The sequence below is a fragment of the Sebastes umbrosus genome, chromosome 21 (assembly GCF_015220745.1).
Source record: "Sebastes umbrosus isolate fSebUmb1 chromosome 21, fSebUmb1.pri, whole genome shotgun sequence".
Classification (NCBI taxonomy): domain Eukaryota; kingdom Metazoa; phylum Chordata; class Actinopteri; order Perciformes; family Sebastidae; genus Sebastes; species Sebastes umbrosus.
The window spans coordinates 14,942,729-14,962,112 of NC_051289.1; the positions used below are offsets into that span (position 1 = coordinate 14,942,729).

The 19,384-nt window shown below is 40.0% G+C and overlaps 1 protein-coding gene across 3 annotated transcripts in view; it reads left to right on the forward strand.

The window, feature by feature from the left end:
• tpk1 (thiamin pyrophosphokinase 1) overlaps positions 1 to 19,384 on the forward strand; it is a 78,135-nt gene that overhangs the window by 18,278 nt on the left and 40,473 nt on the right. For all 3 annotated transcript variants that reach the window (XM_037757137.1, XM_037757139.1, XM_037757138.1), the window contains exons 4-6: positions 3,852 to 3,921; positions 15,563 to 15,635; positions 18,926 to 19,021. In XM_037757137.1, the coding sequence (XP_037613065.1) occupies positions 3,852 to 3,921; positions 15,563 to 15,635; positions 18,926 to 19,021 (239 nt within the window). The remainder of the gene's footprint in view (positions 1 to 3,851; positions 3,922 to 15,562; positions 15,636 to 18,925; positions 19,022 to 19,384) is intronic.

A 19,384-nucleotide genomic window follows, 5' to 3' on the forward strand; every position in this document is an offset into this window, starting at 1 on the left:
CCTTTGCACTCTGTCAGAGATAATGAGTCATTTACATTCCAATCATTTCTTGACGTGAAACGTCGACAGCAGGTGGTGAGGGTTCTGAATAAAAGCACCGCCTTGAGTGTCTTATTTACATCAATGCAAATGCCTCTGCATTCTTTCACTTTTTAAGCGCTCAAGGCTAGGATAGTTAGATTGAGACGGACCCCCCCCAGATATTGGAATAATCATCCCTCTCTCTGCTAATCGCGTCTGCTTAAGTGTGAGTCTGTGTGTGTGCAGGTGGGACACAGTATGCTTTGTACTGCCGTTATTTTCAGGGCTGTGATGTCTTGAAAGTTGGCAGTTATGCTTAAGTTTAAACTCTCCACCTACATTAGTTGTTACAGTGTACAGAGTGCAAACTTAAATATTCCATTCATGTCTGTGATGTGAAGGAAATCAGTTTACAAGTAGAAAGTCTTGATGATTATTTTACCCTGAAGTGCGAGGTAGGTAGTAGGTAGTCTTGTCTCGTCGATAACATCCCTATACAATTTTATATTCTTGGAGTAAATACCAGTTACTTCAAGAAGCATTTTTTTTTTTTTTAAATGTCAGAAGTAGTACTTATTTTTTCTTTATTTGTAGACAGTCTGTGAATCCCCAGTTAAAGGTACCCTGTGGAGTTTTATGACCACTAATAGCACTGTGTGTGTTTTCATGAGCGGTCCCCGTTTTGTTAGTATCTCGTTTGCGTGAGGACGCACAGACACGCACACGTGGGAAATGTGAACCACGCCGATGATGATCATTTCACACCATTCTGCTAATTGACAGTCGGTAGCATTGCGACAACAAAGGCAGGGAAGAAGACTGTCAGCTAGCAGACGTGGATGATAAAGACTTCAGACTATTCAAAAAATCAGCTCCACAAATGTTTTAAATTAAAGGCCCTGCACACCCCAACAGGTGTTTTCAGTTATCTGGCTGATTAAACCGCTGCTTAGGTTGAAGATGGGCAAAACTATGCTGTGGTCTATGTGAGGTCGCCGGATTTTGAACTAATAGACCTTTTTCACAGTAGACATTTTGGTAGGTTGTAGCAGGAAAAGTACAGGTGTAATGGAGTACATTAACAACAACTGCATTGCTTTTAGGTGATCTAGCTCTAAGGTCCTGCATTTGTGCATGCTGGCTCACTGGCATGGCTTCCTACCAGCGCCCCCCCCAACACGCATACAGCAAATGCATTGCTTCACATTCCGACCATATCCTATTAAACACCCATACTACAAATACAGTACACAAACTACACCCTGTTATATCATGCTCCTATACTCCCCCATCTCATCTCAACTCTGCCAAGTATTCATATCCATTCGTGCGCAGTACCGATCGAGCACTCGCAAGAAAATGGTGGCAGTTAAAACTAAAGTTTGTAAGCTGAAGCGCAAGCGAGGATTTCGATTATCTCGGAAACATGGCTTTAGTTGGGTGGTGTTAGTGGATGTGGGCGAAACTCCAGATTAATTTACTTAAATAAAGATTCAACATGACCATTTACTTTAGTCTTTGTTGTTAGTTGATAACCGCTAATAAATAAAACAATTTGTATAGGGGCAAGTGCAAATTGACTTTGGGCAAGTAGATTTCTGACCCGGGCAAGTGAGTGCTTTTTTTTGTCAGTTTGCTTTGCCCCTTCGTGTAAATCCTGTCATGTCACCCAATGTATTAAATTCTGTCTTGTCTAGTCTCACATGTCACGTCTCGCTTCAATAAATAAAAAAAAGTGAAGAAACGTGAAGAAAAAAAATTATCTCACGGGTACCTTTCTGCATATAACCACTGTTTCCCTTAGGCTCGCATTCACCAATAAACAAATAAATTGAGCGCTGGGAGACAGGAGCTCTGGGCAGTTGTCACAGTAGCAAACATGTATACGGTAGAAATACACTGTTCAAGTGCAAAGTAAACTTCCAGGAATGTTCACATGTGTAATAGACAGCTGTGACTGGAGCCTATTCTTCACATTATATCCTATTGTATTACTGCACTTTTTTTTTGCAACCAAGCTAATAGCATGCACACAGGCATGTGGGTTTGGAGACATTTGGAGAAAGAAAGCCTATGAGACAGAAAACATGTGTACAACAGTTGCCCGTCTCTTTTGGTGCAGGCTTTAGTCAGTTTTAAACTAGCAAGTAAAAAACTACAGCTGATACTTTGAAGTTTTTCCCCTGTGTGTACCGCACAAGCCCCAAACTCTTAAAAAAAATAGGCTTTATGTTCAATTTGAATAGAATAGAGGCCATGAAAGAGCATACATTTGCAAATAGTTTGCATCTAATTTAGTGCAGCTTGAATACCATTTTAAGAATGGCAAATAAGCACCTCATTTGTCTGTGTTTTAAAATCAGAAAAGATAAGTGCTCTTTCACTTACTATGCCTTTTAAAGGGTCAAATCAAATTTACTTGTCTGTGTATTGTCATTTGTTATGTTTTCTATGGCAGAAATGTACTTTAAAAAAAAAAAAAACTAATTTAGAACTTGCAGTGATTGATGTAATGTCAAGGTTTTTTATTTAACAAAAGCCTTGGCATTGCTGATGTTGGTGTCCAAACTATTGCTGTGTTTAAATTGCACAATGTTGTTGTATTTTTCCTTTTTCTGTAAATTTGTTCTTGTGCAGTCAGCGCTCTGACAGTCAGATGTATAAAGCAACAGAACATTCATCTCTGGCTCACACTGCAAGCCTTAGTGCTCAATTCAATTCAGATTTATTGCTCAGATCTGATTTTTTTTGTTTGGCTCATCACACGCAGAACGCTGTCGTACTGAAGTGAACACGGAGGCCACTGATGTCGGTGTTTACAGTTTTATCTCTAAGTTGATGTGCAGTGGAAGCCAGAGAATTTGTGAGCAGGATGAGGATGAGGAAAAAGAGAGACACATTTTTTTTTTATTATGGCTTTTTGTACGGGGTTGTACGTGGATGCAGAGTCGTAGCCAGGAGTGGTGGGATTGACGTGAATGGCTACACAGCGCAGACATGTTGTGATCTAGAGCGACTTAAAATTTGCACGAGTTCCGATACATCTGTTCAGACTGAGGTGTTATTGTAAAAAAAATCAGACCTGTATCTGATGTGAAAGTGGCCCAAATCAGAATTGAAAAGATCTCATGGGATTTGTGCTGTTTACACTGTTATGAAAAAAGAAAACAGATCCGAGTCCCAAAAAAAAATCAGATTTGGGACATTTTAACGTTCAGTGTATAATAACATTGCTTTTATTATAAACAATTATCACAAAACAAGTGTCTAATAGAATAAGTCAGTGCATTGCTATGTGTGGTGTGTGAGAATCAAGCAAGCAGGCTACAGAAGCTGTCGGTGTTCTCACAAAAACCCTGGACACCTTTTTGAATTGAAACCGCACCACAGGATGAAGAGAGAGCATCTCAGTATACAAGGCCCTATCTGAGAATAATTTCTTTGAAAATCCTTGTACCCTGTACAACTTGCACTCATAGACGGTCACAATTCTTAATGTCCAACGCCAAGTACCATTAGTATGTGCCGATCTTGTTTGTATCTCACTCCTGTGGAACTAATCATAAGTGGTGTTTCATGCCTGATGTGAGGCTTTTCTGAATGTGATGAGGTTTTGTTTTGGGGTGGGAGAAATGATGTTAGTGAAGTGTGTGGGGGGGAATGCACCTCTGCATATGTGTAAACTGGTTTATTGTGACACTGTTTACACCAGTTTGAACTGGGTCAGTACTTGGTTACATTTTAAAAAGGCAGAAAATGTGTCTCCAGTGCATGTACTATTTGTATAAAATGAATAGCACAGGCCTGAGTATCTCTCTGTCTATCTTTAGCTCTCTTGAGGGCATGTGCTGATGGAGCTGCCAATCACCTTTACGACATCACCGCTGGAGTCAGAGACAGGTTGGTTAATTTGTGTTTTCACTTATGTTTTCCTCTGTGCATGCAATTGTGTGGTTATGTTTGGGAGAAAGATGATCAAATTGAGAGTGCAAACTGTTTATTTAATAGCCTTGTGTTTGTGTTTGAGCAGTACTGTATTGGGCATTCAGCAACTCTGTGTTTGGTTGCATGTGCGTGAGTGCGTGTTTTCCAGGGGAGAAAAATACACCCTGTTTAATGTGTTTCTGATAAAGTACTGTATGTGTGCATTCTGCAACCACATTTTGTGTGTGTGTGTGTGTGTGTTTGGCTAATGGAGGACTGCTGTCAGGAGATGGATCTGGGGTTCACCGTGTCCCTGAAGTGTCGAGGCTTTCACATTAACACGCCGAGTGCGAGCATGAGTGTGCATTTTGTCCGGGCGTGAATGTGATGTTATGTGTGATGTTGTCTGTCTACGTGCGTGGCATGCTCTCGCAATTTTATCGTGGTAACAACATTTTTAGGTTGTAGACATCTGAGGTGAGGACATTGGGACAGCGTATTCTTGTCCTTGAGGTTAAGACTGAAGTTTACAGCTGAAATCCTTAATGTTTTTACAGCTAATATAGTGTTATTTTATGAATGTATATTATTGACTACACTAAAAACAGCACCTGTGCTGTGGTTACAGGCCCTCAGCATATTTTTCTATTAATGTTTATCATATTTGCCGGGTCAAACACGTCACACTGATAAGTCAAAACCATTTCTTGTAACACCACCGCTTCAGGAAATGGCACAATGGTGTAGACTTTATCCGATTCACTGCAGACCAGTACCAGTGTTGTAAAACAACTTCACAAAAGCAGCACTGATTTAATAATGTTTAAAAAGTGTTGAAAGTTAAGTCCGACAAAAACAAACAAAGAGAGAAAGTGAAAGTTTGGTGCATTATAGTCCATTCCTAAGTAGCATGATGAAGAAATTACAAAACAACAACATGATAACTTTTATTACAGTATCATAACAATTTGCTTGGAGGATCATCCAATCGACATCATAAACAGGAGGAGGTATGAATTACACACTGCAGTGATGACTCAGATTTAAGGCTGTGTATTGGCATGAATCTGGCGATACGATACGTGTCATGATAAAGGGGTTACGATTCAGTATATTGTGATATTGCGATACTTAAGCAAGGCGATATATTGCGATACTTTTTAATTTAAATTTAGGAATAAAAGTCACAGTATAAAGATCACACCACCATATGCATAAAATCTGAGTAAAAAAAAGATAATTTTTTTTATGCAATCAGAACAGTGGGATCTGCATTTGCATTTATCACAGTCCCCGTAACATCCAACATCATAGCGTATACTTTGAGAGGGCACATACACTGAGAGAGTGCATCTATTTGCAAATTGATTGAGTTAATCTTTGCATGTAAACTGTTGATTAAAAAGAGAGATAATGAATGAGCTCCTCACTAGTGCAGTAGGACGAACATGTATGCGTTATATGTGTCTCTGAGCATGTACATGTATTTTTTTCATAGAATTTTCCAAAATAAAACTAGTCATGTTTGTCCCAGAGTGCAAATTTGAGCTTGTTTGGTCTGCATCGCTCATACTTCTGTCTGTTTGCGTGACACAGCAGATTCATTTTCTGACCCTCCAGTCCGAGCTCTGTCAGCAGCCTGTACAGTGGAGCTGACAGCCAGGCCGCCTTTTTACCCGACCGCTCCCCGACCGCAACCCAAACAGCATCTGGTATGAAAAGTTATACATTATACAAGGAGGGTGGAGACGGGAGGGAGAAAAAATAGCGAGGAAGGGGAGGAGGGGGGAAAAGAAGGGGAATATATTACGGGTGGGGATGCGTAAATCAATCACCGGCAAGTTAAGATGTATTTAACCCAACATTACCATAACTAATGGACTACAGAGAGGGAGAGGAGGGGAGGAAGGGAGGCGGAGATGCAAGTAATCAATCAAAGCCAAGCTTTATGAGTCCTGGCAAAACAGGCAACAGCAGCACTACATAATCAAACACAACATTAACAAAAACAACAAACAGATTGCTAGATAAATATTACTTTGAAACCAAGATAAAGTTGTAGATAGCAGAGCAGAGTTGTGCCTGTGTGGGTCTATTTGTGTTTCTGTGTATGTGTGTGGGTGTGCGTCTTTCACTTTTTCCCCCAAATTATGTACAAATGAAATCGTTACTGGGACATTTTTCTGCCCCAGATATCACAGTGAAAAACCTCTGTTCCAAATATCAAAACTGGGCTATTTTGTTTGTCGGATACATGCGGAACAGAGCCTGCTGGGAGGTCCCACATCTAAACTGTAGCTTACACATCAACAGACTCATGAAAGGATCAATCCCTCCCCCAAACTTCTGCAAGTAATGCTGACAAATTGTGCTGCCTCACTGCAGGGGGAACACGTCGGCTTCTTAAGATCCAGTTTTTAAAACGAGAAGCCAGCAAAAGTGCTCCACAGTCTGTGCGCTGACATTGTGCTGGGGGAGATTTAAGTTATGTCAGATTTGTTGAGGGAAATCTAGGCATTTCATTTTGCCTGTAGGGAAACAGTGCCTGAGGTGGTGGAGGTGAGGACAAACCAGATTTGAAATCTGTAGCGTTACAAGGTTTTCTTTGAAATGTAAATGATGGCAAACCCCTCTGAAAAAGCAAAAGCCTTAATAAGTGAGGTGACGTGTTTGTATGTGTTTGTCCGCGTCTGTCTGTGAGTGAGTGTTTCCATTGGAACATAATGAGGATAATAAATGAATGAGGATAATAAACTTTGCGGTCAGCCTCTACAGCCTCCTGCTCTGCCTCAAGAACAGAGTGGGTGGACGGCCTCCCACAGTTAAAAGAGAGGTGCCACATTTTCTGTCAAAACAGCCTTAATGGTAGTTATTAAGGACGAAGAGAGGAGGGTGAACGTCAGGCTAAAGGCTCTCTGTCTCTCATGATGAGTCAAGTGACAAGGATTCAACTTCACTGTATGGGGTGTCAGAAGACATATTCATATTGTCATACAAAATCCAGATTGAACTTGGATCCTTTAGCATATTTCTTATTCTCTTATCTCAGTTTCTCAGTCTCTTCAGTTAAAAGTAAGTGGCTGAAACATGCTTTTTTAAACCATTATGTGTTCAGAGCATTCTGTCATGTCATGACGTGTTTGCACTTGATCACTATGTTCAAGCAGCCGCTCAATTCTTAGAAATGCGGGGTCACTTATTTGTCCTTTCAGCTATTACATACTTGCATGAAATTGCACAAAGTCCCATTATTGTGAGCGTATAAGTGTTGCTCATCCAATACATGCTCTTTCTCTCTAGATTGCATTTGTCTTTTACTTTGTCTTTCCCTATTATCCCTTTTTTTCTGAGTCGGCTACTTACCATAATAGCACCATGGCAATAAGAAGCAGTATTCATCATTGACATCTATTTATATATCTGTACTGCACATATACAGACCTCTCCAGTTTGTGGGTGGTATAAACTGGCACAATCAGCCAGTAACTACTCAGCAAAGAGCTAAGTTTCACACAGAGAACTAACCAAAAAATCCACCTCCAGTTAATGCTAGGAAGTACCAGTCAGCCCGGTCACACAATAAAGTGTATGAATGACAGGATAATGCGCAAGGCAAAAGCTTTTAATAGGAACGTTTAGGCATTTACATTGCAGTCTGTACTGACTGCGATGAAAATGCATCTGCGTGAATATGCTACGCTCAGAGCTAGTGGCATAGAATGAAAAGCGAGAAAGGCGGGCAACAAACACAGGACTTTCAACCAGGAGACCAGTTTTCGAGACCGATGTTTTGCTTTGTAGGTTACGTACTTATGTTACGTTGTTTGTATACATATTGCACTTAGTTTACTTATTTATTTTAAGCCCAACCATGATGTTTTTCCTAAGCCTTACCAAATAGTTGTGTTGCTTAAACCTAACTGAGTGTTTCGTTGCCTAAACCTAAGTAAGTGGTTTTGTTGCCCCCCTGCTGGTACTGCACCTTCATGCACGCATTGTAATATTCTCGCCTCTGCGAGGCAAAAACATGACACTGACACACTATCCTCTGGTGGATAGACGGGTCTATTATACACGTGGGCGTGATACCCTGTTGTACCAGTAGGAGTAAAGTGGATCTCAACAAGGCTTTGGTGAATTTGGAAACTGTACTGATCTTAAGTAATGTCTTATTTCGCTGTTAATAAAGTAAATAACAGCAGTAGTGTATATGCTTTGTAAGTCCTTTGCACCAGCTGTAATAAATCTGCCACTATATGAGTCAAATGTGTAACACATTTTGTATTATGTGCTTAGATTAAACCTTATTTATATAGGACAATACAACATGGTTTCTCCCTCTCTCTTCATCAGACACACACAAGGACACTGCCCTATCTACATGCAGTTGTAGAGTACATCTGCTCGCTATGCATATTAGCAGTACATGATTTAATTCTATCAACAGAACTATTATCAGTCAAAGAAATGCACCAAAATTGCTCTCATTGGGAGCCGAGACCGCCCGGCTCTCCTGTAAATCTAACCCTGTATCTTCCCCATTTTCTAAATGAAAATAGCATTTGGTCTAATTTGTGCATCTAATGAAAAATCCCCTGAGAGGATAAGAAGTCAAGAGATGGATGAATGTGGGAGGAGGTAATTGTACGCAAGCAGAGTTTATAAAAAAGTGCAGCTGCGTGTGGGTGTAGCGTTACAGGAAGACGGAGATGTGTGGATCTATCCGTGTTTGACTATAAGCATGTGTACATGTGGCAGAGATTTTCAGAGTATAGTTGTGTCAGCATATGATTGTGTATGCGTGTTGGTTTAGAGAAGATAATGCTTTTACTCAGCAAATGAGGTTGTCAAGCGCGAGACAACTTATTTTATAAGGCTTAGTGGCAAAGCGATATCTCTGACAGTCGCTCTCTCTATTTGTCATTTCATGTTTTCTCATTCACATCTTTATTCTTTATGCTCACCAGACAGGCTAACGGCTATATGTGATGATTAATGTATTTTAATTATGTTAGTATCTCTTAGCGTTGTTGTGGTCAGTACCCCATGTGAGTTGAAGATTTCTAGGGCTGATAAGTTGATATTTGTTTAGAATATGTTTCAGATGTTTAATACTAATTATATAATCCATTCAGAGCTCCCCGTAGTGAAATTCACATATCATGTTTAACTGCTGGAGTATCGAGAATTGCGTGACCTAAAAACAGGGTCACAGGCCAACAATTAAGAGGATTACACTGCAAATGAAACTCGTGGATCAGCTGATGACTGGTCTCCTCCCTAATTGCTCTCAGTGCTGTTACAAATGAGTTTCTTTTTCCTTTGCACTCTCAACATGAATCAAAGTAATATGCTGAGTCATTTCTACAATAGTACCTTGCTTAATTTATGATTTTTTTTGTTGCATCTTTTTGTGGTAGGTGGATGTAAATTGTTTTGTGTAATGTTACTGCAGTAGGTCTGTTGTGTTAGCAGTAACTTAAATTCTTAATCTGCACTGAATTTGCTGCTATTACTGATTTTATTTTATTCTTTATTATCATATCATCTTTTATTTATTCATTTACGGTTTATTTCAGACTGTTCTCATTCACTGTTTGTAGCTATACCTACGAAAGGTAATGAACTGTAATTCGTATATATATATCCCACAAAATCAATTTGTATGTAATCCATGTAATCGTGAACTAGGAAGTATAAAGAGCGTCAAACGCCGCGTAGGGAATAGGTCGGGGTGGTTGGGCGGGTCAAAAAACACCGGACTTTTGCACAGGAGAACGGTATTCGTACCCCGTGTGAAACCAGAAGTCAACGTTGATATATTGTCACGTAACTTCCGTACTGAAGTTCTGCCAATTCCGTAGTTATTTTAACCCAAACGTTGACTTATTTGTCATGTCTTTTCCTTACTTAAGTAATGCCACTTTCGTAATTATTGTAACCCAAACCACGATCTTTTCCTAAACCTAACCTAGTAGTTTTGTTGCCTAAACCTATCCGAGTTGTTTCATGTGAAGACGGAAGTTTATTTTGAAAAGATTGTATGCATGTAATGTGTGGAAATAGGAAAACACGGAAAATGAGGAATTACTTTTCGTAAGGAATCATACGAACCGTTGTATGAGGATACGTTGTTTATTTGACAGGGACAGATACAGTATAGCTACATAGACAAACTGAAGACAGCTTTCATAGCCAAACTAATTTTCTTCTGTTTTTTTTTTTGCTCAGATATTCTCTCAATACACTTGCTATGCTGCAGTGCTGGAGTGTTGTCTATTATAGACTGATTGAAAAGTCCCCTCTGTGTTTATTGCTCTGTGTTGTAAATTGACATGCCGAGTTGAGTTGATGAGCACGGGGAACTGGGCCTTGCCTTTTAACGTGAGGGCTTTGCACTTTTGTTTGTACATAATGTGTGTTGTTAGGTTTTGTTAACTTTATCGTATCAGAATTGAAACAATTAATGTTAATTAAAATTACAATTATTCCCCCCGCCTCTCTCTAGCACACCTAGTAGCTCTACGTGTAATTCGGAGAATTAATAAAGTAAGTGTACGTGTGTGCTTAGGGGATAAGGAGTGTGTGGAATTATGACTGTGTCTGGTTATTAGTCTCACAGCCTACGGGCATCAAGCTGATTAACTTTGGGATTAGACACCGTTCACATCACAAATCACAGGATTGCTGTTAGATGAACAAATCCAACTACACATACGTTTTCAAAATCATGCATACATCAAAACCATTGGTGAACAGGTGTTTTTTAAGTGTTTCATTATAGAGTAACAAGCATTGTTAAAGACACATGTACATCAGCATGCAAGCAGGCTCACACTCCTGTGCCTTGCGGTCTTGCTAATTAGAATCTTTATTGCAGTGGGATAATAAGATCTCTGTTAGCACTGATTGGTCATTTTTCATAACTACCGATGCTGTAGTGCTTTATTATGAAACTAGACACGTATAAACCACATACAACTTGTATCTACGAACCAACAAGTCCTCATATTTAAATGACAAAATTAGTCATTTGAATGGTCGTTTTCTGGTCTGGTATCTCTACGGTGAAAGTTCGGTAAAGTTCATGCAACTAAAACTAGTTTGTTGGTTTCTTTTAAATGCGATCACAGTGGTTTCTTAAACATAAACTTAATTAGAATCATCATACAGGTACATGCATGAAATTTGATCTCAGCATTTAACCCATCCTAAGCATTAGGAGCAGTGGGCTTCTGTAAAGCGCCCAGGGAGCAACTTGAGGTTCAGTGTCTTGCTTAACTTCGACATGTGGACGGCACGAGCCGGGGATCACAACACTAACCTTGTGGTTAAAGGACGACCCGCTCTACCCACTGAGCTACTGATGCCCCGTTTCTAAACTTAATGGTGTGGCTTCCAGTGCCAAGTCAGGCAAAAACCTTCCCTACGAGGTTTTGCGGCACAATGCCCACTTCTGCCCTTTTCTTCTGAGAGAGGACAGTCATGACCACAAGCAGGCTGGTGTCATACACTGTTTGTAGCTATACCTACGAAAAAGTAATGCACTGTAATTCGTATATATTCCCATGAAATCAATTCGTATGTAATCCACGTAATTGTGAACCAGGAAGTATGAAGAGCGACAAACGCCACGTAGGGAGGAGGTCAGGGGGACCGCTGTTCAAACCCTGTGTGAGACCAGAAGTCAATATTCCTTTATTTGTCACGTAAAATACGTATTTAAGTTACGCCACTTCCGAAGTTATTTTAACTAAAAAAAAAACACAATCTTTTCCTAAACCTAACTGAGTAGTTTTGTTGCCTAAACCTAACCAAATTGATCTTTTCATAAACCTAAGTAGTTTTATTTTGAAAAGACTGGAGCGGAAATTGACACGTGTGTCGAGGTTTTCGTTGGAAAACGAACAAAAAAAAAAAAAATCCCGTTGTATGAGGATACGTTGCCACTAGAGGTTGCATTTGGACAAATGCCCGATTATGTTGTTGTTCTGATGAGGACAGTCTCCTACAAACAAGTCATATCTTGTCAAAAGTCACTTATGACCAGAGTTTGTCTCTTTATCTTTGCCTTAGAGTTCATATCCACGAGTCAGAGAGCTGAACGTGTCAAAGTGCTTTGCTTTGGCTTGTTTATCGATATGGGTCGTTAACGATGTCATCCAAAAATAATTCCTCCACCCCTTCACTGGCTCTCCTCCTCTGATTGGGAGATGGGAGGGATGAGAGGAGCAATCAGAGCTGCATCTCTTCAAGTGATGAAAAAGACGAGAAAGAAGGGAGACGAGTGTTCGTCGTGCTGTGGTTCAGGAGATGATGAAAGAGCATATAAACAAACACATTTTGTTGTAATTAAGTGGTCATATGGAAGGATGGTGTCAGGGAGTTTGATGGAAACAAAAGCAGGAAGTATAAGATAGTGGAAGAGAACGATTTTGTATTTTTTTTTTATCTTAATGAAGTGGTTAGATTGACGGAAATTGCCTCAGTTACGTCGAAAAGTAAGTATTGCAGAGTGGAAATGAGACGAGATTGGAAGACGGTTCCCAAAGCGGCATGGGAAGGAGAGGTGGGAGGGAAAAAAGCATGGTAAAGAGGATGCAGAGAGAGGGACACACACAAGTGGGGCTGATAGACAAACACATACACACACACACACACGCAAGCACAGGCAAAGGTCACACAGCCATCCCCGCCACCCGGTACTCAGACAAACTGCTGGTAAAATGCTCTATTTCCCATCCAAATTAAAGTGTCAGTTAATATTAATGTGGAAGTGAAGACTGTCAGACACACAACACACACACGCAAACAGCATTTACGCTCGCGCACACAGACACAAATACAGAATTTAGAATCTCGCCTGGTCAATTACTAGCAGCCGATGGAGTCATGCACACAGGTCACAATCGGATGTGTGTGTACGTGTGTGTGTGTGTGTGTGTGTGTGTAAAGTGTGTCACGTCTCGTCCCATCTGTCACATGAAGGTTATTTCTGAATGGAGATGCAATTGTGGCGTACCAGGAGGGGGGAAAGTGTGCATGTGCCTGCATATGTTTGTGCATATTGTATATATGTGTGTGCGTGCACTTTTCAGTGCCTGCAGTGAATGTGTTTGTGTTGGACAAGGAAAGTTTTTACCTGGTTGTGAAGCTCAGGCATAGGGTTGTGCTTGATTGTCTTTACGCGTGCTTGTGGTTCAGGGGGTGTTTGTGTGTGCGTGACAGTAGATTGCACACAATTGTTGTTATGTTTGCTTTGCTGTATCTTGTTGGTGTAAATGGGAACGCCGAGGGGGGAGGGTGGGAATAATCCCCCTGTATCTCTTTCTTCAACCGACCGGAACATCGCTCTCGCCTCTTGCTGGGGAGCACACGCACACAATACACACACACACACACCACCCAACCAACCATGAAATCGTAATGTCAGACCTGTTAATGCCTCTAGATAGCGGCAACTGCATCCCTGCGTGGTCTTCCTCCTCCTCACACACACACACATGAATGGAATAAACAGAGAGCTATCTGTCTCTCTCTGACAGGAATGTTCTACTCAGTAGTGGCTGGTAAATTTTTCGGTTGTTTTCACTGATATCTGCTACAGACCTTGTTAATTCCTACACCCTGGGAACGCAGGCTGCCTCAAAACACAGTTGTGTTCGGATGAATGAAAATGCATAGTGGAATTTGTATTCAGAATGCAACGCCTGCATGCACGTACTGTATATTCCCAGACCTCCTGCCCAGTTTAATTTTCCCGTAGTAATCCTCTTAATTGCATGCATTAACATAGTATTTCTGCCAGTTTTATATAGTTAACAACTAATATTCTGTATTACTTAATTTAGGGATCATTGTGCCTGTTTTCTGAGAGGCAATTCCGGGGTTATGTGAGTAATAAACCATGGGTGAATACATTTTTATGCCAATAAAATTGCATTTCAATTTTTTATGTATAAAAAAATGTGTGTGTGTAGGCTGCATTGGTCTCACGTAAGCAAGCAACAAGCTTTTAAACCTATACCAGTTCAGGTTTGTTTGCTTCCTCCAGCACACATGTTCCTGTAAACATGAAAGTTAACATACATTTGTTTCATGCATATTAACTGCAGAATATATTATCTGTATTAATACATGCTGTATTCTTGGTTCATTACTTTTCAGCTTGTATTATTTATTATTTATAAAAATAGGGAATTTATTTCCTATTCTAATGATCTAAAATGACTGAAATGTCCACCTATTAACAAAGCTTAACTCTTAATTGTTGGACTCAAGGATGAACTGGAGAGAATTTCTTCAAATTTGGCACAAACGTCCACTTGGATGAACTAATTTGATTTTGGTGGTCGATGTTCGAGGTCACTGTGACCTCACAAAACACATTTTGTCCATAATTCACACATAAATGTCTAACAGGATAAAATGATGGAGTGATGAAATTTTGGACAGACATGGATGTAAACTACAACTTGAGTGTTTGGCGGAGGTATACAACCGCAAGGTGGTAATTGTAGTTTATTTATATAGAGAGAATATAGTACATAATCAGCTCACGATTTGTGTTTTCTCTCCATTTTCCTCCTTCACTTTTTATTATTTTATAAAACTTTGTTTTGCTTATCTGACTCTTATTTAACCTGGCATCGTTGTAAATGAGGGCCTGCCCTCAATGGTCACTCCAAAATATAACTAAATAAATGAAATTGAAAGCATTTTTTGAGCTAGCTTTAAACATGTAAACTGTCGTGATCAACATCTTCACTCAGCAAGATTGACAGAAGATCTATAGAGACATAAAATCTATAAGAAAATTCGCTTTTAATCCATTTGATCCTCTACAAAAATGTATTTTTAAAACCAGAAACAGTTTGACTTTTGGACACCTGGACATGATATTGGCAGAATTTAATTCTCAGTGTTGTTGACTGTCAATGTTGCTCCAAAATTTAAGTGGACTGCAGCAAACAAGTCTGTATTGTTTTCACTTCACTTTGTCCTCTAACCCGTATCCATATAAATAAACCCATTCCTAATCTATTTGTATTACCTTATTTCACCGTTTATTTTTAAAGTATACGGCACTGATTGATCAAATGTTTCCAAACCATCAAATCACACCGTGACCTGTAGTAATCAAACCAATATTTATCTCTAATGGAGAATGTAGTCACTGGGTGTAATGGAACAGGCCAATATCTGATGAACGCCAGGTACATCATGCTCTGTTTATTTGTGCGTGCATGTGTGAGAGAGATTGGATGTGTATGTGTGCGCTTTCAGATCAATCTATGTATCTCTGCAGTCAGTCATGTGTGTGTGTGTGTGTGTGTGTGTGTGTGTGTGTGTGTGTGTGTGTGTGTGTGTGTGTGTGTGTGTGTGTGTGACAGGGCCAGGCTCAACGCCACAGAGAATCACCCTGTCAGTCTCCATGTCTCCTCGTCTTCCCCCGGCGGCGTCACTCCCTCGCTGCACAGATCAAAGAGCTGACACATGCCCCGATGTCCTCTCTCCCCTTCTCGCTTCTATCTCTTCCTCACACTCTCTGTCTTTCTTGCAATCGTAACCCTCTCCCTCTGTCACTCACCCTCTCTTTTTCTATCCTTACATCCAGCTTTCTGCCCGACTATATCAGTGGGGATTTTGATTCCATTACCGCCGAGGTCAAAGCGTTCTATGCAGACAAGGTGAGTGGAACACAACGTGCGACACACTCTCAGAGCTACAGGTGTGTACACACAGAGACACACTCACACATAAACAAAAAGAAATAGGACTAGTTTGGACTAAAGAACTCTTTACTATCTTTAGCCTTGACAACTTTAGTAAGAAGGTGACTTTTTTCAACATGGATTGAGGATTTGCACTTTTGTCCACACAGGAAAGGGACATCTCTGTTTCATAGTTTACCCAGTGAATCAACTTCCCGCATCTGGTGCAAAGTGCCACCAAACAAAGACTTTGAGTGACTAAAAAGTAGGGCTGTCAATTGATTAAAATATTAAATCGCGATTAATTGTCCATAGTTAATCATGATTAATCGCAAATTAATCCCACATTTTTTTATCTGTTCAAAATGTACCTTAAAGGGAGATTTGTCAATTATATATTACTCTTATAAACATGGGAGTGGGCAAATATGCTTGCTTTATGCAAAAGTATGTATATATTTATTATTGGAAATCAATTAACAACACAAAACACTGACAAATATTGTCCAGAAACCCTCACAGGTACTGCATTTAGCATAAAGAAATGTGCTCAAATCATAAAAAGGAAAACTCAAGCCCAACATGCAACAACAGCTGTCAGTGTGTCAGTGTGCTGACTTGACTATGACTTGCCCCAAAACTGCATGTGATTATCATAAAGTGGGCATGTCTGTAAAGGGGAGACTCGTGGGTACCCATAGAAGTCATGAAAATGGTCATGACAGTTTTTCAGTAGAGTAGTGTATGTATGTGGCAGTTAGAATAAGGGTCAGTTGGTAACATAGGTGATTCATTTCAATGTTGTGACTCAGATTATGTCCAATCCTGAATATATGCACATTCAAAATGACCCTCGCACTGTCACTGCAGCAAACTAAACTCCTAGCAACTCAACATGACATGAACTGTCCACTCAGCTTGAGTTTGAGAAAATATCATGCTTTCTGAGTGTGTGCGGGGTTACAGAGCTGACATCACGCTGCCTAAGTGGATAAGTGGCTATTCAAAGTTGACCGGGGTTTAATGGCTCGTATGATCCAGACTCTCCAGGAGTTTCACCTGCAGTGACAAGAACATGCAGAGTGGGTGCAAATGTGCAGCCTGACCTGGCTTCAACTGCCAATGCACTCAAGAAGCATTTAGAGCCGGTCTTCAAAAACTACCCCTGGAGGTGGTCCGAGTCCCATTTTACAAGTATAATTCACTCTCTGCTGACCCAGGAACAGACAAACATTTTACTTTTAATAAATAAAATACATTCCATCATACTTATGACCAATTCTCTAGGACTAAAATCTTCTATCTTGAGGGTCATTTCATATCTCGATAACGATATATATCGTGATATACCATGTTTTCTTGTAATTCAATAAATAAATGGTCTATAATAAAGTCTATATGAAATAATGACATGGTAAAACCTATTTTCTGGATACTCATGTGTGAATTAAATAGCTGAAAAGTAGAGGACTTTCTCATTTAATTAAGAAAATTAGTGCAAAATGAACATAACAGTTTCAAGTGAAATTATAAAGAAAAATGAATAAATAGATGGAGCTCGTTGGGAGTGTTAACACTCATTTAACCACACCTACAGATCAGTGCAATTGTTGGATGTTGGACGTACTTGTGAAAATGTCAGATCAGTGGTCACAATATTAATACCCCTGTAGAAATAAAGAAAAAACTATAATCTGATTTATATAACCATGTTTATTATTCAGACTTTTCTGTGGTCTTTGCTTGCTTCTTGTGTATTTTAATCAAATTATCTGAGAGGGAAAAATTACAACTTAAAAACGCAATACTACAATGAGGAGTTGCCAGGAGATATTTATTTATATTAATAATGGATCACAGGCAAAAAAACAACAACTGAGAATCACTGTTTGATATCTCTTGAGTTTAATGCACAAATCCACTACTTATGAAATATAAATGAGTTTATACAACCAAAAAGTACTTTATGCAAAATGTCTTTTAAGAATCTGTAGAGAGCATGCAAGATGTGGTGACTAGTGTCAGTTATAAAAGACTATAATCTTCTATAATAAAGAGTTTGATGTGTTTACTTGAAATGCATTTTAACATATAAATGTATTCCACAAAATTGATATATAAACACAGTCATCTTCTGATGACATCCTCCATCACAGCCTTTCCTCCCTGTGTCCCTAGCTGTGCAAGATACTTGTTCATGTAAGCATAGTAAGACAAAACTGTCCAAGGTCATGAAAATAAACTGCTAATTCTTCAATGAAGTGGCTTAATGTTAAACCAGAACATGTGGAGGAGAGGTGAAACTTGGTTCAATAAATGATAAATACAGGGTAAGGTGTCACATAGACACACACACACACCTTCGAGGGAAGAAAATACAGTGACTGCCTGTGTGATCTTTGTGCTGCTGTGTGTTACTGTGATCATCCCCGCTCTAATACATCCTGTTTACAGTTGGAAATACAGATCCAATACTTCACCATGCATGCAACCACACACATACATACTCGCACACAGCCGCGATATGGGTTGCCCTCAGCTGTGACAACCCTCCTTTTCCCTCTCACCCGTTTCCCCCTCTCTCTCTCTCTCTGTAGCTGTCTGTAATATTAGTCTTTTTTCACAAATATCACACAGGTTGCCTAAAAAAAAAAAGAGCAATACCTATTTTCCGTGAGAGAGAACAGACTTTTATGGTAATGCTTAAGGAGCAGAACAATGGGAAAGTTTGAGGCGTTCCTTCAGAGATTTGTCGGAAACGGTGAATAATTCTGCATAAATGGAAGGGAGAGAACAGAAAAAGCATCCGCAAAGGGAGGGGGGAGAGGCGAGGGAGGGATGAGGGAAGAGAAGAGGAGAAGGAGGGGAGGGAGGATGGATGGGATCAAACGGAGCACAGCGAGCAAGTTTGTGTGAACTGACTGCAGTGTGTGTGTGTGGCAAAGTTTCAGGAGGAAAGTGACAGTGTATGGAGAGAGAAGGAGACAGAGGGAGAGAAAGCCAGAGCATGGTTGTTTACCTGGATGCTGTAGTTTAGGGCCACTGACTGCAACCTCTACATTATTCAGCAACACAGCCCACAGACTGCCAGACAAGACTAAAACACTGATTTATACCTCCTTCCATCTCTCTATCTCGTTCTGTTTTTCCCGTGCTTTGTTATCCCCCCTTCCCTTATCTCTGCCTTGGGTTTTTGTTTTGCTATCTATGTGTACATCCATCTGATTGTGTCTGCGTGTGTGTTTCTATTTTTCTTTTGTGCGTAGGGGTGCAAGCTGATAGAAACAGCTGACCAGGATCTAACCGACTACACCAAGTGCCTTGCAATCATGCTGGAGGAAATTCAGAGACGACAGTTGCAGGTAAACATCCACTGCACACCCTGCACACACTTTTTATTCTCACAGGATTTAAATTCTTGTCTGGCATTTTAACTGTTACAGGCATAGTTTGAGATTTTGCCAAATGTGCTTATTCGCTTTCTTGCTGAGAGTAAGATGTCAAGGTCAATACCACTCATTTCTGTCTGTTGAAGAGGACTTATATGCTTACTTTCAGGTGCAAACTTGTATTTTGGGTTTCTTCTAGAACATGTTTACATGCTTTAATGTTCAAAAAAACGCTTTACTTCTTCTCATACCAGCTGTGTTGCAGCACCACTTTTCACTCTCTGTCTGGAATGCTCTGATTGGTCAGCTGGCCCACTGCTGTGATTGGTCAGCTGA